This window comes from Rosa chinensis, chromosome 5, assembly GCF_002994745.2.
Source record: "Rosa chinensis cultivar Old Blush chromosome 5, RchiOBHm-V2, whole genome shotgun sequence".
Taxonomy (NCBI): Eukaryota; Viridiplantae; Streptophyta; class Magnoliopsida; order Rosales; family Rosaceae; genus Rosa; species Rosa chinensis.
The window spans coordinates 11,972,811-11,996,621 of record NC_037092.1 but is presented as its reverse complement, the minus strand read 5'-3'; the positions used below and the strand labels follow the sequence as shown (position 1 = coordinate 11,996,621).

At 38.2% G+C, this 23,811-nt stretch overlaps 4 protein-coding genes and 1 long non-coding RNA gene across 11 annotated transcripts; 2 read left to right on the top strand and 3 right to left on the bottom strand.

The window, feature by feature from the left end:
* Positions 1-55: 55 nt before the first annotated feature.
* LOC121049477 lies at positions 56-2,367 on the bottom strand. Of its 7 annotated transcripts, XR_005800412.1 has the most exons (6): positions 2,019-2,367; positions 1,446-1,485; positions 1,299-1,348; positions 982-1,055; positions 609-695; positions 56-438 (listed from the first exon to the last, which is right to left on the bottom strand). It is a non-coding gene; the product is annotated as an uncharacterized LOC121049477 (long non-coding RNA). The 7 variants fall into 7 exon arrangements; XR_005800414.1 differs by lacking the exon at positions 609-695; XR_005800415.1 differs by lacking the exon at positions 1,299-1,348 and having other exon boundaries at positions 982-1,109.
* Positions 2,368-6,900: 4,533 nt separating this feature from the next.
* Positions 6,901-8,912, top strand: LOC112166149 (wall-associated receptor kinase 1-like). Its single transcript, XM_024302921.2, has 3 exons — positions 6,901-7,968; positions 8,061-8,231; positions 8,778-8,912. The coding sequence occupies exons 1-3, from the start codon at positions 7,035-7,037 to the stop codon at positions 8,891-8,893; spliced, it is 1,221 nt and encodes a 406-aa protein (XP_024158689.1). The 5' UTR covers positions 6,901-7,034; the 3' UTR covers positions 8,894-8,912.
* Positions 8,913-8,917: 5 nt separating this feature from the next.
* On the top strand, positions 8,918-10,005 carry LOC112203165 (wall-associated receptor kinase 5-like). Its single transcript, XM_024344171.1, has 2 exons — positions 8,918-9,054; positions 9,147-10,005. Exons 1-2 carry the CDS (start codon positions 8,918-8,920, stop codon positions 10,003-10,005), a joined length of 996 nt encoding a protein of 331 aa, XP_024199939.1.
* Positions 10,006-10,394: 389 nt separating this feature from the next.
* Positions 10,395-13,479, bottom strand: LOC112166148 (wall-associated receptor kinase 3). Its single transcript, XM_024302920.2, has 3 exons — positions 13,338-13,479; positions 13,077-13,241; positions 10,395-11,744 (listed from the first exon to the last, which is right to left on the bottom strand). Exons 1-3 carry the CDS (start codon positions 13,441-13,443, stop codon positions 10,495-10,497), a joined length of 1,521 nt encoding a protein of 506 aa, XP_024158688.1. The 5' UTR covers positions 13,444-13,479; the 3' UTR covers positions 10,395-10,494.
* LOC121049145 (wall-associated receptor kinase 2-like) lies at positions 13,449-14,286 on the bottom strand (the record flags this gene model as incomplete). Its single annotated transcript, XM_040505724.1, has 1 exon — positions 13,449-14,286. A coding segment is annotated over exon 1 (813 nt), but the record flags the coding sequence as incomplete, so codon positions are not given.
* Between the last annotated feature and the right edge of the window lie 9,525 nt (positions 14,287-23,811).

The window sequence follows — 23,811 nt, the reverse complement described above, 5'->3', positions numbered from 1 at the left end:
TTTGAATTCCATGTCATGATATTCCATTGTAAGACAATTGTTAGACAACAGTTTGTATTTGGAATGAAATGGTATGAGAGAGAGTCACAGTACATACATTCTGCATATGGTATCTAACCAAAACTAATTGATCAACACATCCGAAAACATATCCATTAATTGATTAAATATCCAAAACCAATTCATTCCATCATCATCCCAACATGAACATACTAACCGTGCCTAAACATAAAGGTCAAAAACATCAAGGCCAGAAACATGACCACTTCCTTCTCTTCATCAACTTCCTCTTCCTTCTTAACAACAAGATATGCAAAGTAGAACCCAACACCAAACTGACCAATCATGCTAAAATCAGGTACAGCAGCCACGCTGCCAAGGCTTCCATGAATTTCTTGGTGCCAGACCTTGGAATGGTACCAAGGTTCTTCACCAAATCTGAAAACCCAAGTAGAGCAAACTCATTAAGTACCTCATCGAAACACTAGTCTAGTTTTATTAGCAGACAAGATAACAAACTCAATTAGCAGCTTCAATTCGTTTAGATTACTAAAAGCAGGGAGATTAGCAAAAAGTCTTAATTAGCAGCTTCAATTGGTTAAGATTACCAAGTCTTTTTTGAGTTTCTCTAATGGAAGAACATGATTGCTGCAAAGGACATGATTTCTATCTTTCTCTTTCTTTTCTCTCACCCACTGTCAACAACCAAAACCAAAACCAAATCCTTCTTATCTCTTAATAATTATCAAACAAAACAAAAATAACAATAAATAAAACAATTATCTAATATATATATATATATATATAACAGAAAGTTTTAACTGAAGAAAAATACCACAAAAGCAAGAAAAGAATAAGAAATACCTGATTCTGAAAGATGTCCTAGATGATATAGACTGAAATATCTCATTTATAGCAAAAAAAAAAACTACTCTGTATCAAGTTTGTAATTGATAGATGTTCTAGATATATACAACTTACAGCAATTACAAGTTCATGTTCTCTCTCTGATTTGTTGATGCTTTTAGTTAATGATTCAGACTTTTCGTAGTGCCCTACAGCATTCCATTTGCATTATATCAAAATCACATTTTGTTCCCAATGAACCCCTATATTTTGTTGGAGCAATCAGCAAGGTATGAAGTGAGAATAAATGGGTAAACTTCTCTTTATATCTGCAACGAATATAATACAATGCAGAAGAGAAGGAAGACACAGTATAAAACAAAAAGGAAGGAAAAAAGAAGCTAGGAAGAACAGAGGGAAAATATCAAGGAGAATAGACTTCTTTTGCATACATTTTAAGCATAGAAATTGAACTATTGTCCAACAATTGTCCGCAAACTTCCTGTGAGGAAGATATATTATTACTACCAATTGACATATGAGAAGTCTTAAGCCGCTGAAGAAAACATAAGGATCGGAAGAATGAAAAGAACACTGACCTTGGACGCACAAGCTCCCATCTTGATGTTCAACACCAAACTAGATCAAAAACCCGTAAACTTTGTTAGTGAAGAGCATTGGGAGAGAGCATATCACATAATGAATGTTAAATCTTTATAATTTTCAGGCTTCTTTAGCCAACCTTCAATAAAACGGTATATGTTTGCAAACAGAACTAGTCTAACAACATAGACATAGACATGTTATCCTAGCATCTGGCTCTAATTAAGAAAGTGAACAAAGCCATGACACTAAATTCACCTTTGAAACATCAATAGCTAGTACAATTATCAGAACTTTCACAACAAACCCGAAAAATTGACAATTTATCAATAGAATCTAATCCCCAGTATCCCATAGCAGCCAATAACACATGAATTATGAACAACAGCTGTGCAGGGCTCCTTATTTCAATGGTGTAACACTCAATTGAACATCAGAAAAGATAAAGCATCCAAATTTAATTGTTTATGAACATCGCATTTGTTCATAGGAAATTATACATTTCTAAATCAAAGAATGCTAATTATATAAATTTGAATACGTATCACTGAGAAACAGAGCTAAATTACCTTTCAGACTAGGATTGATGAGCAAACCAAGCCACCATTCAAAAGCCAATGTAAATTGAGATTGCGTGATTGACCCAGAGGGCTAAACGTTGGCGAAAATTTGATGGTCAATCCGCGTACATATGAAGATTTGCAGAGAAGTGGAAGAAAAGGAAGAACAAGACCTAACAGCAGAGGATCAAAGATACCAAAAATAAAACAAACAACAGTCGCACAGAGACAGACGGACAAAGAATTATCGTTTCCAGCTCAGGAGGCACATAAAGCCTTTGTCCTACCTTATTTGTATCTACGTTGGACCAATTTCTGGTTCTGGGTGTTCGCAAATTGCAGCATAACAAACAATTAAATGATATATGAATTGAAAGAGAAGAAAGGATAAAAGATAAAAGGGGCATTTTATATTACACCCAAATTTGATTACACCTATTAGATTAAACCCATCTATAATTTTTTTTAATATATACCCAAATCTGTTGATTAAGTTGATTACATAAATAAATTCTCATTAAGTGACATAGAAAATAAAATATGTTTTTGTCAAAAATTTCTTAATATGCTGCAAGCTCTAAACAAATACACTTGATGAACTAGATCATTGATTGAAGCTCTGGTAATCAATACCTAGATCGAGGTTTATAGCTGATTTTTTCTATATAAAAGGTATGTTATATTTTTCATATAAACACTTGAATGGAAAGCAAACATAGGTTAATAACATATTATACAGTTGTTCTATTTGTAAGGTATGTACTAAAAAGGTACCTGATCATTAGAATACTTTTTTTTTTCTAGATAATTTGATTTCAGGTATGTATCTAACATATAGGAGGCTTAGTTTTTGGTTTATACATTTGATTACAGCCTAAATGTTAATGGGTTTCGTATAACATCTTTGTATTAGAATTTATCATTATTTTCTGTATCATACCTCTTTGTTAGGTTTTCTATTATATTATACCTATGATTGTATAAACAAAAATGTTACACTTATGATTGTGGTATATATCATTGTATGTCAATTTCTATTAAGCTTGAACGTTTCTATTATTTAAGCCCTACCTACATCTATGTACATTAGACATGTATTATTTGAGAGAATGTAAAAGGGCAAATTAGATATACATGAAAATAAGGAAAAATATTGATTATATATAGGCCTATAGTTTATATGGAAGGTTTTCTTTTTTATTTTTTTATTTTTTTTATTTTTATGAATCACTCTATATAGAAGGTTTATCAATGTGATTTGGGTGTAAACTAAAAGAAAAGTATGTATGGGTTTTTTCTAATAGAAGGTTGAATTTTTGGGTTTATATCTAATTTTCTCAAGATAAAAAGAGAGACCTCCAGGATTTGAACTGGATCTGCTCCATTTCTCTGCTTTCGATTAGAGCTGTCGGCTTACGAGGATGAAAAAGACCTTCGATCGTTGAGGAGAGAAGGAGAGGGCCAGAGCCGTCGAGGAGAGAGAGAGAGAGACGACAAAGAGAGACCGAAATCTCGAGTGATGTGGAGAGACCAAGACCACTGTTCGAGGAGACAGAGAAGCAATAAAGCTTCCACCCGCTGTGCCGCCGTCGTCCATCGTCGAGACCATCTCTGTGTTTTCATTTTTGTATCAAGGGGAGTAGGGGACTGAGACTCTGAGAGAGAGGTCAGAGGACTGGGTTTGAGACTTTGAGAGAACGATAGTCGAATTCAGTGTTTTAGAATCCGAGAGAGTGTGAAAAGGGGAGAGTTTAATTTTGATCAAAAAATGGGCGGGCAAAATGAAAGTGGTGTTGATCGATGGAGGGATTGAGTCGAACAAATTGAGTCTCGGTTAAGTGTGAAAACTCAGACAACATAAATTCATATCCAATGTATCCAATGTCTAAAGGAGAGTTACACAACAGACTATAGAAGCAGCAAATAATTGTTGTCTGAATCTATTTGTTTAAAGGAAATTTACACAATAGAACAAAGCAGCAATAAACAACTGTGTTGTCTGAACCAAATGAGTCAGACAACATCAAAACTCAATCTTTGTCTTAATATTATTTGTACAACAAACACTAAATAACTATTGTCTGAATCTAAAAATGGGACAACAGCAAAGTAATAACAGTTGTCTAAATAAGAAAAAAGAGACAACAAAAAAAAAAATTTATGTTGTCTGATTTGAAAATCGGGACAACATCACACTTATACTACAAATTGTGTGCCTGAAGCAGTCTCACACAATAGAATAATTCTTAATGTCGTCTGTTACTAAGAGACGACAGTTAAAAATTCTGCCGTTGTTGGAAGTGTGTTGTCTGATTCTATTATTGGCGTAGTGTAAGTTCATTTTTTGTTTTTAATTATTTTTCTGCTTTTGTGCGGTAAATTACAACTACAAATCTACAAGTTATAGATTTCAATACTTGATTGCATGTTAAATTATTGTTTAAGGCTATGGAAGTTAACTGCAAGCACACAAAAGGACTGGGTCGACTCTATGGCGATTTTACATGGCATTCACATGGATCGCTAAACTTGGTTAAGCGATTCCGAGTCGCACTGAGAGCATTACCAAGTGGGATAACGATCCTCCATTTCCTATTGCATCCATAGCTTGCCGGATATTATAGGGACAACTTGACTCAAGGCGGACAACAATGGTACGTACAACAGTACAATGGAAAATTAGTATAGACGACTAGATCGATGAGCAAAGCATTAGGCGCTAATTCCCCTAGTTAAACACTCCAATCAGTTTTTGTCACTATTCTCTTGTAGTCTGGGCTTCAGGCTCTATGTTCCCCCACAACAAAATATTACTATTAATATAACAAATGGAACCCGACATGGGGCTGAGTTTCCCAACTAAGTTGGTTCCAAACTCTTTAAAAAAAAAAAAAAAAAAAATTCCCAGCGCTTACTAGCAGTTATATATTGCACTTGCTCATAATCAAGCAGTACTTGAATCATACTACTTAACTACTTCTACTCATTGCTGGAATTGATACTTAAAGAAGCTAGATCTGTGAAATTAATGGCGTCCTTACATAGGATGCTGCTTATGCAACTCTGTCTGATGGGACTGGTTGCAACTCAAACGCTGCCACCTCAAGCGAAGCCTTACTATCTCGACTGGTGCGATAATGTCCAGATTCCATATCCATTCGGTATAGGTGACGGTTGCTACCTGCCAACAAACACTCCATTTAACCTCACCTGCAATTTATCCACCACTCCTACATCAACACACTGGGCAAGTACTACACTCGCAAATCGCAATTACTGACATTTCATTGCGGAGGGTGAGCTGCAAATTATCAAATTCCATAGCTAAAGAATGTTATAACGAGGAAGGCGAGATGACGTATAGCAACTGCCCTTCTCTTCGGGTGTCTCCTCCTTACACCGGCCATCTCTGACACCAAAAACAAATTCTTCGCTATCGGTTGAGACACTTACTCACTTTTCCAAGGCTACCGGGACGAAAAGAGGTTCCAAACAGGGTGCATGTCGTTATGTGATCGACGATCGTGAGAGCATTTTAGACTCTTGCTCAGGCGTCGGGTGCTGTGAAACTGCCACGCCTAATTGCGAAGGTTAGTGTTGTTTGATGAATCGACGGTGGAGACTGGCTGGTAGTACTCGGCGGAATGGGTCCTATGCGAAGAAATGGTTCCTATATTTTGTTGAAAAAGCACAAGTCTTGATCAAGGTTATGCAAGAATTGAGGGATTTTGATCCAAGAAACTGTTTTTTTGGTTGCAAAAGGTGAAATGGTATCTTGTGGTTGTTTGAGGGATTTTGATTCAACATGGCACTTTTAATGATCTGGGTCTTCATCTTTCTTCCTTTCTGTTTGCTTTTTGTCACTTTGAATGATGATCACTGACTCCGGGAGAAGCTTATGGAAGAGAAAGAGAGGGAGTGTGCGAGGGTGGTGGTGGCTGTAGGTGATCTAATGGCGATGGCGGCGATGGCTGTAGGTGATCTAATGGTGATGGCGGCGATGGTGGTGGAGGAGGAGGAGAGGGGAGTGATTTGGTGCGACACGGGTGTAGAAGTTTGGATGATCACTACCATCAATCTATTAACATTAGGGACATGGCTGGGATTAGTGAGGATGAAGACATAAAATGGCGAAAATATCCTTAAAAAATTGTCATATGGCAAGTTCCGTAACGGAGGTAACGGCAGTATGTACTAATCCTCTGTCGGGCAAAGAACCTCAGGTACCGTTTTGATATTTTTTTAAGTTCAAGTACCAAAAGTTATAAGGAGAAAAAGTTCGGACACTGTACGGACCATTTTCCCAAAAGAAAAAAAAAAAGTACACGTATTTTGAGTATATTCTGTTTCTGATGCTGTAGTGGTCATTTTCATCTCAGACCAAGCTAGCGTGAAGCGATCAACGTTGACCCTGAGCTAGTCAAACAAATTACCATGTAGACTGTACCGATGTTCCAAAATACTCTGCGCAATAACTTCCTGGAAATTATAGGGACGACTTCACTTCACTTAATTATTCGATAGAGAATCTAATTCCCAAACCACAAGTAGTCCAGTACTGGTGGTTACGTTTGGATGGGGATTGTTTCTTGGAAGTTAGCTTCTTGTACATTTTTGCTGTGTCTTTTCCCTTTATAATGTATTGAACCCAATAAACTGCTACCCTGTGTTCACACACGGCAGTCTTGCTTGGCTCCTGATAGCAATTGAATCGTATTTTAGACAATCATCTTCTTATCGATTTAGCTGTTGACTTTTCCATGTAATTGAATATTATCAAGTCTGATTTACGTACAGGTTACCAAGTTGGAATATACTTCCTGGAACGATCGACTAGCTCATCCTCAAAGTGCATGGACTGCAACTAAAACATTGACAATTCGTAGAGCTGACCAGATAGTCAATTACCACAACGGAAGAGAACATCCTCGCAAACTAAGAGACGGAGTCTCTTCCTTCCTCTACGCCTATATACGGCTTAACAGCCAGGCATAGTTGCTATAGTACCACCCAATTTGTAGTTCCATGGCCTCATTACATGAGAGGATTCTTGTTACGCTGCTCTCTTTGTTAATGTTAGTGGCCGCAACAACAACATTGCTAGCAGCGGCGCAGACCCTAGTGCCGTCTCCTCAAGCCAAGCCAGGATGCCTAGAGAAGTGCGGTGGTCTCACAATCCCATACCCGTTTGGCCTAGGCGAAGCTTGTTCCATGCGACCCGAGTTCACCCTCACTTGCGATGAATCCACCACAGCACCCCCATCAGCAAATTTTACAAACAGTACCTTTACCTTTCCCATCACCATTACTAACTTTTCCCTTGTTGACGGTGAGTTACAAGTAATGCAGGAGATAGCCAGAAATTGCTATGACGAGGAGGGTTATAATACAAACAGCAGCAGTTCACTCGAGCTGCCTCCTTCTTACACCATCTCAACCAAAAACAACTTCTTTACCCTTGGCTGCAACGTTTTAGCAGTCTATCTGCAAGGTGTGGATGTGGGCTACCAAACCGGAGTAAATGTGGCCTTATGTATGGATATTCTTGGCGAGGAATTGACCGAGTCTTGCATCGGCGTTGGGTGCGCCCAAACTTCCATCCCTAGTGGACTGCAAAACATTTCAATTGGACTGGCTTCACTTAACGGCTATAACGCGAATGATCCCTGGGAATCAAACTACAAGTGCAGCTACGCTTTCATCGTTGAAGAAGGCAACTTCACATTCGCACCGAAAACAAGTTTTCAACAACTGAATACAACAATTCAACAGCTTCCGGTGGCTGTTAATTGGGCAATCGGGGACGAGCCATGTGCAGTAGCGAAGAACCTAACTGATTATTCGTGCAAAGAGAATACAATTTGTGTCGACCGAAGTACCATCAGTACTGAGACGGCTGCAGGTTACATTTGCCGGTGCTTGCCAGGCTACGAAGGGAACCCGTACCTCGGTTGTCGGGGTAATTAATTTTTTAATGCTGCTAGAAATTAAATTTCAATTTACATGTTGTACTTTACGTATTCATATTGGATATAAAATCATGTATTTCAGATATCGATGAGTGCACGACCTCATCAAGGGACCCCTGCACGAATGGAAAGTGCGTAAATTCACCTCCAGGGAATTACTCGTGTAAATGTAATAAAGGATTCAGAAACCAAGACGACATGACTTGCATCCCATATTCCTGGTTAAACAACACTTCCCTAAAAATATCATTAGGTAAGTTCGCGTATTTAAATATGTGCTATACTTTTTTTTTATGACAAAATATTTGCTAGATTTGGTCCTTTCTAATTTCAGTCATATTTTTAGCCAGTATAGTTAGTCAAACTCTTTGACTCTTAAGCCTCGTTTGGTTCGTGAAAAATAAACATTGAGAACAAAAAGTTGTTCATTTCTTGCGTTAGGGATGCAAATGGAAAATATGGGGGAAATGATTCATTTCAAAAGAATCACATTCCCCCCTTATTTCCTTATATTTATTACTCATAATATATTTAATTTTATTGAATTAATTACAAACTATTTTGTTACTTTTTGGATAACTTTCCTTATGTTACCAAACATCGGAATGGAAAGTTCTTCAGAAATTTCATTTCCATTCTCACGAGAAAGACAAATAAATTACTTTTCTTTTCGCTAATAAAACGAGGCCTTAGTTAGTGTAGATAGCAAAACAATACAGATTTCTTTTTGATATACCAAAAATTACCTTTAGCATTCAACCCCATAAATATTGATATTTCATTTTTCAATTAAGTGCAGGTGTCAGTATAGGCTTCTTGGTTTTAGTGGTCGTAATTTCGTGGATGTATTGGGAAATAACAAAAGGAGGCTCATCAAACTCAAAAAGAAGTACTTCAAAGAAAACGGTGGCTTAACATTACAACAACAACTCGCTAGTCATGAAGGAGCCGTGGAAACAACAAAAATCTTTACAGCGGAAGAACTTAAGAAGGCGACAAACAATTACCATGCAGATGAGATTCTTGGTGAAGGAGCCTATGGAACAGTTTACAAAGGCATTCTACCTGATAAGAAAGTTGTTGCCATAAAAAAATCAAAAATTGGCGCCCCAATTCAAAGTGAGCAGTTCGTTAATGAGGTTATCGTTCTCTCTCAAATCAACCACAGAAATGTGGTAAAACTATTGGGTTGTTGTTTTGAGACTGAAGTGCCTTTACTAGTTTATGAGTACATTACCCATGGCACTCTTTTTGAGCATATATTCAATAAGGGAAAAGGATCACCGCTTTCATGGGAATTACGATTGAAGATAGCATCAGAAACGGCAGGGGCACTAGCTTACTTACACTCCTCTACTTCCACACCAATCATACATCGAGACGTGAAAGCAACAAATATACTATTAGATGCCAATTACACGGCCAAAGTGTCCGATTTTGGAGCTTCGCGTTTCATTCCTCTAGATCAAACTGAGCTAGCAACACTAGTGCAAGGGACGCTTGGCTACTTGGACCCTGAATACTTTCATTCCAATCAACTGACTGAAAAGAGTGACGTCTACAGCTTTGGAGTTGTCCTAGCAGAGCTATTAACGAGCAGAGTGGCACTTTCTTTCGCTAGACCTGACGCAGAGAGATGCCTAGCAAGTTTCTTTGTTTCTTCAATAGAGAAAGATTGCTTGATTGAAATTCTTGACGCTGACATAGTGAATGAGGGGAACATAGACACAGCAGAGCAAGTTGCTTATCTCGCAAAAAGATGTCTAAGGATAAAAGGGGAGGAAAGGCCTTCAATGAAAGAAGTGGCCATGGAGTTGGAGGGAATGCAAAATACAGCGAAGCATCCATGGGGAAAAAATGCAAATTCATGTCCCGAGGAGACTGAGTACTTGCTGGGGTCACCTATCAATCCAGAAGCTTACATTGTGAATGTTAGAGGTGATGGTGATGAAGGTTCTAGTGGTACAACTAGTGGGTATGACAGCATGCAAATTCAAATGTTAATGCCATATGATGATGCGCGATGATTCATTACACTGAGTTTTAGATACTTTGTTTCAATTTAGGTCCTCATAAAAGAAAATATAGTACGTAGTTTTATCATTTCGTGTAATTGATAAATTTTAGTCGTTTGTATTTTGAAAAATTATAACTTGAGATGAGTGAGTCTGTTCCAACCAAGTCATGATAGGTTGGTTTAAAAATGTAGAGTACCAAGTCATGACTCTGTGTAATAATTTATAAAGATTTGTGTCTTAATCATTAGAATTTAGAATATGTTATTTTCTAGGACATCTAAAGAAAATTTCAACTTACCATAATATGGAGAAAGTTAAACACGCGTACACACATACATACATATATATACATGACTTTCACCTTTAAAAAAAAAAAAAAAAAAAAAAAAAAAGGGGAATGCATTCATGACTACTCATGTACCTTTTATTTTACAAGACACGGGAATGATCAAATTGGAATAGAGAGAACACACACAATTAAAAAAGGCCGAAAAATATTTATCGACCATAACCGGACGGCTTTTGGGCTTGATTTTGCATGCTGGCGTCATACTCTGCACTGCTAATAATGCCAGTAGAACCACCATCGCCTTCATTACTAATCTCCACATTGTAATCGTTTGAATGTGACTCAAGAGAGGTGTCCGTCTCTTTGGAAGAGGAGGCATAAAGCTTCTTTCCCCCGGGTTGCTTTGCCAAAGTTCTCAGTATTTCATCTAGCTCCCTCTCTACTTGTTTCATGGTAGGCCTTTCGTCTCCTTTCACACTTAAGCATCTTTTGGCAAGATTGGCAACTTTTTCGATGATCTCCCAATTTCCATCCTTGACTATTTCATCATCAAGAATTGGACCCAGCGCGCGCAGACCTTTTTCTTCAATTATAGAAACAAAGACGTTGGCCAGGTTTCTCTCTGCCTCGGGTTTATCGAAACGAACTGCATTCTCGCTTGTCAATAGCTCCACGAGGACAACTCCAAAGCTATAAACGTCACTCTTTTCTGTTAGTGTGTTGGATTGAAGATATTCAGGGTCCAAGTATCCCATTGTCCCCTGCACTAAAGTTGAAAGTTGAGTTTTGTCGTCAGGAACCAGTTTTGAAGCTCCGAAGTCCGACACTTTGGCGGTAAGTTTCTCATCCAACAGTATATTCGTTGCCTTGACATCTCGATGAACAATTTGCATGGTGGTAGAGTGATGTAAGTATGAAAGTGCCGTCGCAGTTTCTGCTGCTATCTTCAATCGTTGTGCAAATGAAAGTGGTTGTCCTTTCTTTTTATGAATGTGGTCATAAAGAGTTCCATTACCAACAAACTCGTAAACTAGCATAGGCGTTTCTGTCTCCAAACAACAGCCTAGCAGCCTCACCACATTTCTATGACTGATTTGAGAAAGAACGATGACCTCATTAATAAACTGATCACTTTTGACCTGGGCAGTCATTTTGGACATCTTTATTGCAACCTCTCTTTTATCATCGAGTACGCCTTTGTAGACTATTCCATAACCTCCTTCACCAATTTTTTCATTTTCATCGTAATCCTTTGTTGCCTTCTTAAGTTGTTCAGCAGTAAAGATTTGGGTCGCAAGAGATTCTTTTTGACTAGCCAATTGCTTTAATTGTAGTTGTAATTTCGGCCCTCCGTTTGCTTCAAAGTACTTTTTTTTCATTTGGTTGAACTGTCTTCTCTTGTATTCGCGATATAACCCAAAAATTATGACTAATAAAACAAAGAAGCCAATACAAATGCCTGCAGTTGAAAGAAAAATCATAACCGAATTGCACTTTAGTTTCTAAATTATCTCATGTAATTATATAATAACCAGCAATTATGTAGTGGCCTATTATTGATAAATAAACTTGGTGCACATATATATATATATATATATATATATATAGATACACACCCACACACTATTGATGCAAGTGCTACTTATGATCGTGTTCCAATGGTGCGCTCATTCTGTTGCTTAGGGTCGCATATGATTTAGGTATATTTCGTTAAGATCTTATAAATGAATATATGCATGTTAATAAGTTTTTCTATACATACATAATTTCATAAAATTTATTTTCTATTGTAATGTTACCTCAACAACAACTAATTAAAAAAAAATGCATTTTAAAATTTTCGTTTGAAAATACAGGTAAGATAATCACTTGTATATATATAGTAGAAACATTCATGGATATATGCATGTTAAGAAGTTTTTCTATATAAGCATTTTTTTCATAAAAGTTATTTTCTTTAGTAATTTGTTACCTCATTGACAACTAACTAAAAAAAAAGTTTTAAATTAGGTCTAGCAATATTGTATAGTACTTGTTTGTTTGAAAATACAGATGAGATAGTCATTTCTCAGTCATGTATAGATTTGTATATTGGAGAGAAAAAATCCCACATTGAAAAAGTGACAAATAAAATATAACTTATAAGTGGGTGGCTCTTACCCAATTGTACCGAGGCATTTTGTGATTAAAACCCAACACCTATCAGGTGGTTAAGTTGGGACAATATCGGTACAATGGTGGGCCACAGGCCACACTTGTCGCTGTTTAACATGGTATCAGAGCGGGTCGCTCTTCAATACGTCGTCATCATGGACCCGGATATGGGTTCATTCATTAATTGATTCACCAATCTCCTCTCCAATCATGGACCTAGTTTGGGTTCATTAAATTGGCCATCGGAAGTTTCTGATTGGATTGTTACCAAGTGTCCAATGTGGGCATTGGATTGTTACATTGGCCAAGTCTCCGATATGAAACTTGTGTTCCCAATTTCCAATGTGGGAATTGGATTGTTAATTAATTTCACGTGCAGACCTAGAGTTAGGTTGCACGTGAGGGGGCGTGTTGGAGAAGAAAGATCTCACATTGGAAAAGTGACAAATAAAATATAACTTATAAGTAGGTGATTCTTACCCAATTGTACCAAGGCCTTTTGTGATTAAAACCCAACACCTATCAGGTGGTTAAGTTGGGACAATATCGGTACAATGGTGGGTCACAAGCCATGTTTGTCGCTGTTGTATAGCAGAAGCATAAAATGTAAATAGCTATTACTATGGCTACGACATACCCAATGAAATTTTCAGGGGAGTGTTGTTTGCCGTGGGACGAGCAATGCACTTCTGAGGACCATCATTTTTGAACCCTTTATTACATTTACAAGAGTAACTTTCAGGTGAATTTTGGCACGTTCCATTCCCGCATGGGTTAATTTCAGCCAAACACTCGTCAATATCTGAAAGAACATAAAAAGTTCAGAAACACACATTATATGTATATCGCATATCAATAATAAATATACATATTAGATCTGTATCGGCAAAGAGATCACCTTGGCAACCGATGTATGGGTTCCCTTCGTAGCCTTTCTTACACTTGCAATAGTAACCAGGTATGGGCCCTTTGTCTGGGTGACACACTCGGAATATTCCTTGCATGCATAATCCACCGCATTCTTTTTAGCTCCCTCGCATGTCTCATTTCCAATCTGCCAATTAATGATCATTGGAATCTGCTCCATGTTCTTGAGCTGTTCGAAACTCCTCTTACCACTGAAGTTAAAGTAGCCATCTTGCACAACGAAGGCATAGCTGCAGGGGTTAAATGCCCATATATCCATATGATTGTAATAGCTATTTAATATCACAGAAAGATTCTTCAGTCCTTCAGGGATTTTGTTCTGCAGGCAACACCCGACCCCAGAGCAAGAGTCTTGATCCACGGTGCTGATGTTGGGGCACAAGGACATGCACCCCGTGAAGAACACTTGTTCACCACGAAAACCCCGGAAAATAGCAGAAGTGTCGCAGCCTACGGCGACGAAGTTGTTTTTGCGACCGGAAATGCTGAAAGGAGGATAATAATTGAGCCCAGGAACTTTGTACTCCACATTAGAGCCGTTCTCGTTGTAACAATCCTTGCTTATAGGATTCATAACTTGCAATTGACCCTCAGCAAGGATAAAATCAGTAACACGGAAGGTGCTGTAAGTCCAGTTCAATGATGGGGGATTAGTGGAATTATCACAAGCGAGTTCGAATTGCTTTTCCTGTCCCTTCAGCGGTATGTAACAGCCGTCACCGATGCCAAATGGATATGGAATTGTGAGGTTACCACAGCGGTCTGGGCAGTTGGGCTTGGCTTGAGGCGGTGGGAGGGGTTTATTAGCTGCTGCTGCTGCTAGCAATATCGTTGCAGCTGCTAATATGACTGATGTGAGTTTCATAAGAAGCATTTTCCCATGTACTAAGGCCATAGGACTTGAGGGCTTTTGCAATTAAAAGTTTTTCTTATGAGTAAAGCATGTGCTTCGCTACCCTTGCAATTTATAGATATTGGGAAAGAGGAATGGGAATCATGGTTCGCATTCCAGTTAAATTGAATGAAATATCCACACAAGTTTTTATCACCTCCTGAGATTTTGGATAAACTAATTAATTTTATCCTATGCTGTCAACATACATGGCTAGGAATTATTAAAAGTTTTTTTACTGAATCATATAGCAATATTTTATTTGTCCAAATCAGGACTAGGTATAAACTTTACTTTAAAACTGTTAACAATACAAGAGCAGTGATATTACTTCTTCAAAACTACATTGTTAAGTTTTGCTCCATCTACTGGATTAACTATATCTCCAACTAACATATGGTAAACACTAGACCTAAACACTATTCAGTCCACGCCACATGACAATCAAAGGAAATTGAATGATGATCGGAAGCTGTGATCGATAATTTTTCAGTCTAAGCTTTTGTCTTGGATTACTTGTAGCTACTCTTTATTTTTTAGGTGCACTATTTTTTGGGTCTTTGACCTAAAGCACCAAAATGAGTCAAAATTATCCAACTTACCTAACCAATAGATTTTTTCCCACTAACCCAATTTGAAATGAAATGACAATTTTACCCCCAATCTAATTAATAAACTACAGCAGCCACTCTCTCATCTCTCTCCTCTCTCTCTATCTCTCTCTCTCTCTCCTCCCAGCACGACGTCGCCCAGCCGTTCCTCTCACTCTCTATCTCCTCCCAGCACGACGCCGGCACTGGCCGCACTGCCGCGCCTCTCTCTCTCTCTCTCTCTCTCAAATCACCTTTGACTTCCACCGGCGAGTGGTGACATCGACCTCTGACCTCTTGGCGATAACGCAGTCGGCGACATCAACCTTTCCACAGCACCAACACCATCAAGGGCCTTTGATCTTGCATGGACGCTGACGTCACTCTCGCTCTTAAGAAGGCCAAAGTCTGGATCGCTCCAACGCCCAAACCGGAGCCTGCCGGGTTGCAGACCGAGATCGTCGTCTGATCTGATCAAGATCTCCGTCGTCAACGACCTCCTCATTTCCACAGGTAAGATTTCATTAATGTCCTCAAAATTCAGGCAATGGCAGATTCTTCATTTCAAATTTGCATCCTTGACTGAGATTGTCATTCGATGATTGCAGGGCATAGTGAAACGTTTCTGCAGAAGGCTAAAATACTCCACTATGATTACTTTGCTTAGGACTCATGAATCAAATTGTCGACTGATTTTGTTCAAATTGATTGCAGAGCCCTTCGAGAGCGATCTGGCTGATTTTGTTCAGATTTGAACAAATTGTCGACTAAATTTTTTTTTTCTTTTTTTTGTAAACTGTGGGCATAACTCCGAGAAAGAAAGGGAAAAAAAAAGTTGTATTGGGGGGCAATAGAGGTCTGCTAAAGATCTATTGGGGCAATAGACATCTATTATGGGGCAATAGATGTTTTGAATTGATTTAATCTCCTCATTTTTTCCCTTTAATCTAAGTTTTATTTGTCTAATTTGAAGAAAATTAATTCTTATTCCGGTGACCGAAAATTCTATTGGAGGGTAATAGACGTATATTGGGGCCAATAGAGGTTTATTACCCCTCTATTGGAGGGCAATAGACGTCTATTGGGGCAATAAACCTTTCCGAATACCTCTTTAGGGACCTCCGGCGAGGTTTTCATAAAAGTCTGGCAACCGGTGACTGGAATCCGGCGGCCGGTGACGAGGCTCTGGCGAAGTCTCCTATAGTTTCTCTCTCTTCTATTTTCTCTCTCACTCTCTAAGTAACAAAGGGGTAAGAATAAAATGGTATTAAAAAAAAATAAAAAAAACATTAATGGGGTATTAGGAAACACTTCCTTAGAGTGTTTTGGGTAAGAGGGAATTAAAAAAACTTAATGGGGTAAGTGGAAGAAAAAAAATCCCTGAAAATGGGGAAAATGGACAAAAACCTTTTTCTTTTTTTTTGGAATGTGATTTTGTAACGTACTATTTGAATCCTTTTGTTTTTTTTTTTTGGCGACTGTGGGAGAATTCTGGGCTTGCAATTAAGGCGATCAACTCCGTAATTAGTATGATGTTAAATTTCAGTCATGAATGCGGCGATTATTACTACAATAACTACGCACAATGATTATGATTATAAGTGCGCAATGAATGACTATCATAAATACGCAATGAATAACGGTAGTAAGTACGCAATGATTAACTGTTATTACTGTAGCAATAATTATCATTATAAGTGTGTAAATAAATGCAGCCATCAAAGCAGAAATAATGACGGCTTGTTCCCGAAGTAAGTCATCGCCTATATAAAGGAGGCTCGACGTCCAGGTAATGCATCAAATTCCAATTCTCTCTACTCCACTACCTAGAAACGTACTGACTTAGGCATCGGAGGATTTTCTGCAGTTACCCCCCTTCTCCTCGAGCCGACGGTCAAACTCCAGGTCAACGCTCCCAAGGAAGCTTCTCGATTGTTCCCAGGTCAGCTCCCGCTCCAGTCCGCATTAATTGTTGGGTCAGACTCCTCTACGGAATTTTTCACCTCCAACAGCGACCAGTCTTTAATCTAAAATGATTTGATATGTTTGGTGTGATGAACGTGGGTTTTGGACTCTTCTCTTGATTGCCCACCACCAAAAGAAGAAAAAACCGGAAAGGGTTTTTTAGAGTGTGAATAAAACAAAGCTCTCTTGTTAGAAAAAAAAAAAAAATTGTTTATGGGTTTATAGAGATTTGATGCTAGGGAATTACAATCTCTCATGTCAAAGCTCACAGTGTATACTCATAGAAAAAAAAAACAAACCACAAAACAAGCAACAAGAGAACACCAAGATTTAACGAGCTAGATTCAACACGTATCCATGCCTACGTCATCCGGAGAGATACATGTTCTTCACTATGAGAATAATTACAGTACAAGATACAATTGAGCTAAATCACCATAACCCTAACCCGTAACCCTTGTACACCCACACTCATAGAATTACCCAAGAACTCACTCTCTCACCCAAGAGCTGTACTCACTCTTGACATCTCTGCTCCTTTACCCAAGAGATATACACTCTCTTGTAGATGATCACTCCGACCATGTCATATCAACCATACCTTAGTTCACTACCCCTGCCACCTATATACCAATTGGTCGTAGGAAAACCAAGCCTTTCCGTACAGGAGAAAATATCATATTCCTAAACGGAATAAACTTCGACATAAACCATGTTCAATTAGGAAGTCTAACCAAGTCCAAATCAGACGTACCTTTCCTAATTAATTCTTCTCACATCTTAACATTTGAATCACTCTACCCATTGCCAATTAAATTTTGTTGTGAAATCCATATTATTTTATGATAATATCAAAGCGGATTACCCATGTGTATGGTTCTAGCAATCGTCACATGTGCTCATGATCACTCAATATAATTTCTCCACATGTATGACTTGAGAAATTGCCATTCATGTGAGTGCGTGTTGAGAATGTGAAAACGAAAACTCCCGCATTGAAAAATATAACTTTGCCGGTGTGTTTATATATAATTTGGGCCACTATAATTAATGCCAATTAATTTTGGTTGTAAAACTCAAATTATCAAAGATTTTCACATGCAAGGCGTAAAAACAAAAACTCTCACATTAGAATAAATGTTAAACAAAAAACAGCTTATCGAGAAAAAAAACAAGGAGATTTTCTCTCAACCCTAGCGTCTCTTTCTTCCAAACCCTAGCAACAAGAACATCGACCTCGCCATTTTCATCTTCCAGCCTCACGTCCCATTCCTCAATGGCCTTTATAGATGCCATTACTGCTAGCTTTGCCGCCTCATTGGCTCTCGCCGATGGAGGTCAAGCCCCGGACTTGGGAAAGATTGGAGGAGGACCTGTGTCCAGATCCTCTCAATCATTTCTCTTGGGAAACCATTAACTCACAGGTTGGTGGACTCTGGAGCATTCAAGTCTCACTTTCTCCGAACATGGATGGTGGAAAGAGACTTCAGGGTGCAGGAACAAGATGATAATCTCTTCTTGTTCTCATTTGAAACAACCCAAGATCGGAAGTAAGGTTCTCAGAGAGGTAGTTTGGTGCTTTGATCATGCTCCTGTCTGTCTGGAATACGACGGTGTACTCCTTATTGTTGAGGTTCCAAAGAAGCATGTTAGCATCTGGGTTAGGGTTTCAGGTATTCCTCCTCTTTATGAAGAATTTGACAATTTTATTCTCCTTGGGAACCTCTTGGGTGGGAATCTGGGTTATGCCAAGAAGCAATTTCAGAAAGGAATCATTCAAATCCTCTTCTCACATGTTATCTCTAAACCTATTCTACTTGAGCGAAAGATTTTCTTGATTGCAGGGGTTGAATCCGTGTTGAAATTTCAGTTTGAACATCTTAAAGGAAGATGCTCATAGTGTGGCCTTATTACTCATTCGGAGCCAAGTGTGAAGAACCTAATGTGGCAATCTCTACATCTAGGGTTCTACACTTTCGAGATCGCTCTACATATGGAGGATCTTTTTCTTTCTCAGCTCAGAATTGCCGTGAATTACCCAAGCCGTCCTCTTCCTTGCTGAAGAAAAAGAAGCCTGTTATTCGGAGATTGGAAAGGTCAACATCTGGATTGGATTCAATTGATGGTACCGTGCAGGTTATGGCAGAAGCTGAGGCAATGGAGCCTGCGGCATTGTAGCAAGCGTGGCTACTGTGCTAGGTGTGGAATAGGGTTTGACGGTGGCCTCGGGTTTGGCAGCGACTCTGGTGTCTACAGAGGCTGCTACTGACTCCACTACTCTCATGCAAGCTGTGCAGATGGAGACTGTGATCTTCAAGAAAAGAAACCGAAATAGAGGTTGTACTCCCTCTCCAAAGAAGTTTAAAAACAATTCTGAGTGGTAAGCTTCTTACTCTTCAAGCTGACGCACTAGTTTTGGTTGAAGCTGATAATGAGATTGAGCGTGGAATTTTAAAGAAGAAGGTGGGAAGACTACTGGGGAGCAAGAACAAGAATCCTCATTCACAAAAGAAGGTTAGTGTGACTTCATTGCGTCTCACTTACCTTGCTGCTACTGCTACTTAGGAGGTTAGCCCTAAAGACAAGGGCAAAGGGAAGTTCTAAGTTTTCTGTTCTCTTTACCTAGCATTTGGATTCTAGTCTTTTGCTATTTAAGTTTAGCTTCTCTAGTTGTACACCAATTGAGGTCTATAGGCGATTAAAGTTGCTATGGTAAGGATTTAGTTAGTGTGGATTTGTATTCATATGGCTAGGTTTAAATAATTGTGCTCATTTTGTTCACAATGAGGGTTACTTGTCATTTACTTGGTAGCTTGTGTCATCTAGTATTTTGGGTGTAAGACAACATATGATGTACGTGCATTCTGGCTATGGATAAGTAATGATATTATCTATTCTTCAAAAAAAAAAAATGTTAAACAAGATTGTTTATGTGTTTATAATAATTTAGGTCACTTTGTTTTTTTTTTTTGAGTTAAAGAAATATATTCATCACAAGCCAGAATAGGCCATTACATACCCTTCCACTATCATTTAAGGACATAGACAGACAAGAAGTTAGTGGTAGTACCCACAAGTGGTACGTACATATAGTCTTACTCATTATACATTCAAATACGTAGAGCCAGCGGATATCCTCCTTCGGTACTACTCCAGAGATGCTAGAGAGACAATGGATGCACATCAGTGCTTAGGTTCCTAAATACAAGGAATTTATTGTAAAAGACAAGCTAAAACATAGTAAAGGCCTAGGGCAAAAACCCTAGCCCAAAATAGTCAGCCCAAGAGCATCCAAAGAGTGGTCCACCACCAGAGCCCATCAAGCCCGCCTGGTCTCAGCCCATCCACCCCAGACGACATGTCGTACATACAAGCCCAGCGACTCCGCCCGACCCACTATACTCCTCCTGACCAGCTCTGCTCCTCCCGACCCGTGCCGCCTTGATCTACGCCTCTGCGACCACCTGCCACTTCGACCCAAACTCGCCGCAACACACGCCGACCTGAAGCATGACGGACCACCATTGAAGCAGAACCCATACCGTCGGCCTTGCACAGCACAACCCACCACCGGTCGAGATGTGATCGAAAAACCCAAGCCGAGGCTTTCTGCAACTATAGCGAGCGCCACCATCCAAGGAAACCCTCGAACCATATTGGATCGAATACCCGTCCGGCAGCAAACCCCAAGACGTTTGTGAGGTCGGAGGCCAACACCCGTCGGGCGCCGCCGGACGAGGTGAATTCTCATGGACGAAAACCGGGTTTTGTGTTTTTAGGGTTTCTCTCTGCAAGTCAAAACCACAAAATCCTCTTAATTTAGGTCACTTTTAATTATGAACGTGGGTCAACTAATCCAGCCAATTAATTTTGATTGTTAATGCAATATAACTTTATATTTTTTAAAAAGTTAAACAAGATAACACTTTGGATAGTTAGATGCTAATAATTCACTCAAAATATCAATAAATAAATTGGAACCGGTGGTATCACATCTCCGAAATTAAAGAGAATAATGTCGAAGAAAAAGCATATTCAAAGAGCAAGAAAAATTCGAGTATGTAAGTCAAATTGCCCCTTTCAATCGAAAAAAAAGAAGTTCAGATCGATCGGACCCTGCAGTTGTCTGACACTTTCGTCCTTATGAGTCCAGACGAACAAAAATAATGTGTCGATCTGGTTCTGTAAAAGCAAGATAGCTAGCTTTGATAGAGTCACAATGCTAACTTCACCAATAATAGTACGTACCGATCATGCACGAGAAAGCTAATTAATAATACACAGAAAAGGATGACAAGAAAAATCCAAACGGACGACTTTAATAAAGTCACTAATATGTGTTGATTAATGGAAAAAGCTAGCCATGCATGAAAAAGATACTCGGAGAACTGTAACCACAAAAAAAAATATATACACACACACACGGAGAACGATTAATTTACTATATACTAAAGCTCCTATCACTGTTTATTGAAAAGACAGTTTTACCCCCACTTTTGACTGAAATTACAATTCTGCCATATATATATATTTTTTTATACAATTCTGCCATATCCTTTTATTTATTTCAAAGGAAAACTATTGTGTTTTATATTTGTAAATTGCTATAAATCATGAAATTTTTTTTTTTGTTGTATCCCATTTGTTGCTAATTTATCATTCACAACAAGACAAATCATATTCTAAATAGCGGCGATATTTTTTAAATTGCGAGTATTCATTTATTACATCTGAAACTTAGAAGAAAAAAAAAAAAACAAACCTGCGACATCGCAGGGGTCAATCTGCTAGTAATTGACTAAAGATCAATGATAGGGTTTAGTATTATGATTAGGTCTTCTTCACCCACTACTAAAAGTTTTTGCATGAAAGGCGCAAGTCCTGAGACCCACTACTAAAAGTTCTTGCAACGAAAGGCGCAAATCCTGAGACCCACTACTAAAAGCTCTTGCAACGAAAGGCCCAAGTTTTGAGACCCACTACTAAAAGGTCTTGCAATGAAAGGCGCAAGTCCTGAGACCCACTACTAAAAGCTCTTGCAACGAAAGGCCCAAGTCTTGAGACCCACTACTAAAAGATCTTGAACGAAAGGCGCAAGTCCTGAGACCCACTACTAAAAGATCTTGAACGAAAGGCGCAAGTCCTAAGATGATAACTAATTGAAGAGAATTCTGGAAAAAGAGGTCTTTGCATGTCCATCAATCATCAAGAAATTGACAACCAAAATACGACACACTAAATTTACTCTCGACCCGAAACTTTTTTCTTAATTTATTCGAGACCCATCGCTATTTTAAAACAAGTCTTTTTACAGCTTTTGTCTGGGATTGTTTTTTGGGTTCAATTTTTCTCTTTCATCTTTTATCCGCTCCGCTTCCACATGACACGAATAGGCTGCGTTTGGCAGCTTTATAAGCAATTTAAATTAAAATAATGGAATAAACTAAAAATAGCTTCTTCTTCTTTTTTTTACTATATAAGTTAGAGCTCTTTTCTATAGCTAAAAATAGAAGTTCACTCAACCTAGCTAACTAATAAAAGTAGCTTATTTTTTACTAAAATACTTTTAGTTTCAAGTTAAGTAAAACACTTTGTCACTGTTTCTATTGCCGACTCGTGGCCGGGAAACAAAACAAGGTTGTGTTATAAGTTTTTAAAGTTTGCGATGTTATGACTTCTAAACAATTGATTATGGGCCGAGGAAGAATCCATCTCGTCCTCAGGTACTCTCTGCTATGGATGTAGGGACTTTACACGAATTGGCGTTACCAACCTGAGTCTTCATGCTATGTAATTCGGTGATTGAATGTGAAAGTGCAAGTAACAATACATTTTTATGATTTTCTTGATTTTTTACAAAAAAGTAAATAGCATAAAGTAAACGGCATGAAGTAAATACCAAAAAAGTAGAGAGAGATAAAGAAAGTGCAGGTATGTAAAGAACAATAATGTAAAATGCGGTAAAACTAAAGAGCCATAATGTAAATTGAGGAAAATAAAGTGCAGGAAAGTAACGAATTCAAGAAGATAAATTGCAAAAATATAAAGAGCGATAATGTCAAGTGCCGGAAATATAGATAAATACCAGTAAAGAAATTAATAGAATAAAGTAGATAAAGATAAGTAATTGTATATGTTAAGAAGTTGATAAATTATTGAAATAAAATGTAAAATCACGTTGAGCGTTTGTCGAGGACCTCTAACAAGGAGTCAAAGATGCATGTGGTCATTTTTATAATGAAAGACAATAGTACTAAGTAAATAAATATACAATCTCAGCTCTAACTGTCGAGACCGTATTGATTAATTACATAAATTCAAAAACGACAATCAACGCAGAGTTACATGCATTTGAGTGCAGGTTGTGCAGCTAATTTGGGAATCAAAACTCATAACCATGCATTTAAAGCTAATTATCTAAAATTTTGTGCCAAGTGACTATGAATGTAATAAATTTTCTTAATGCTTGCAACTAGTAGCTTTCGTTGAATGTAATAAATTTTCTTAACACTTGGTTTCCGGAGGTTAACCAAACCACAACCTTGGTTATTGATCGAGCTCAGCCCAACTTTGCCGCAGCTGCAACTTAATTAAGCTATGCAATCTCGCGACCACGGGACCGTTCAACTTCATCCATTATTGCCGCGACCATTTGACCATGATTCAACAATTTTATTCATAACTCTGCGGCGACCGCGATGGTTTTTTTTTTTTTTTTTTTTTTTAATGCAGTGAGTGATAGCAAAGTAGCAACCTTTCAGACACTCCAATTTATTAAGCAAAAAAAAAAGTGAATGACAATGAAGAGGGACCTAACTAAAACCTCAAGAATAAACAAATAAAACAAACAAGTCAACGAAATCTAAACTGTAGAAGATTTAAAACATTACTCTTATGGAACGACAAGAGAAATGGAGGAGGAACCTAACATATATTAGTTTGCGACGTATAATCCGGTATATTTGACAATAGTGTCGACCCACTTCATTCATTATATG

Coding starts and splice junctions, on each gene's coding strand:
- LOC112166149 (XM_024302921.2), top strand. CDS start 7,035: ATGGCCTCATTACATGAGAGGATTCTTGTTACGCTGCTCTCTTTGTTA. Junction 7,969..8,060: donor CCCGTACCTCGGTTGTCGGG/GTAATTAATTTT, acceptor CATGTATTTCAG/ATATCGATGAGTGCACGACC. Junction 8,232..8,777: donor TTCCCTAAAAATATCATTAG/GTAAGTTCGCGT, acceptor AATTAAGTGCAG/GTGTCAGTATAGGCTTCTTG.
- LOC112203165 (XM_024344171.1), top strand. CDS start 8,918: ATGAAGGAGCCGTGGAAACAACAAAAATCTTTACAGCGGAAGAACTTA. Junction 9,055..9,146: donor GCATTCTACCTGATAAGAAA/GTTGTTGCCATA, acceptor AATCAACCACAG/AAATGTGGTAAAACTATTGG.
- LOC112166148 (XM_024302920.2), bottom strand. CDS start 13,443: ATGCAAGGAATATTCCGAGTGTGTCACCCAGACAAAGGGCCCATACCT. Junction 13,242..13,337: donor CCCATACATCGGTTGCCAAG/GTGATCTCTTTG, acceptor ATGTTCTTTCAG/ATATTGACGAGTGTTTGGCT. Junction 11,745..13,076: donor TCCCCTGAAAATTTCATTGG/GTATGTCGTAGC, acceptor TTTCAACTGCAG/GCATTTGTATTGGCTTCTTT.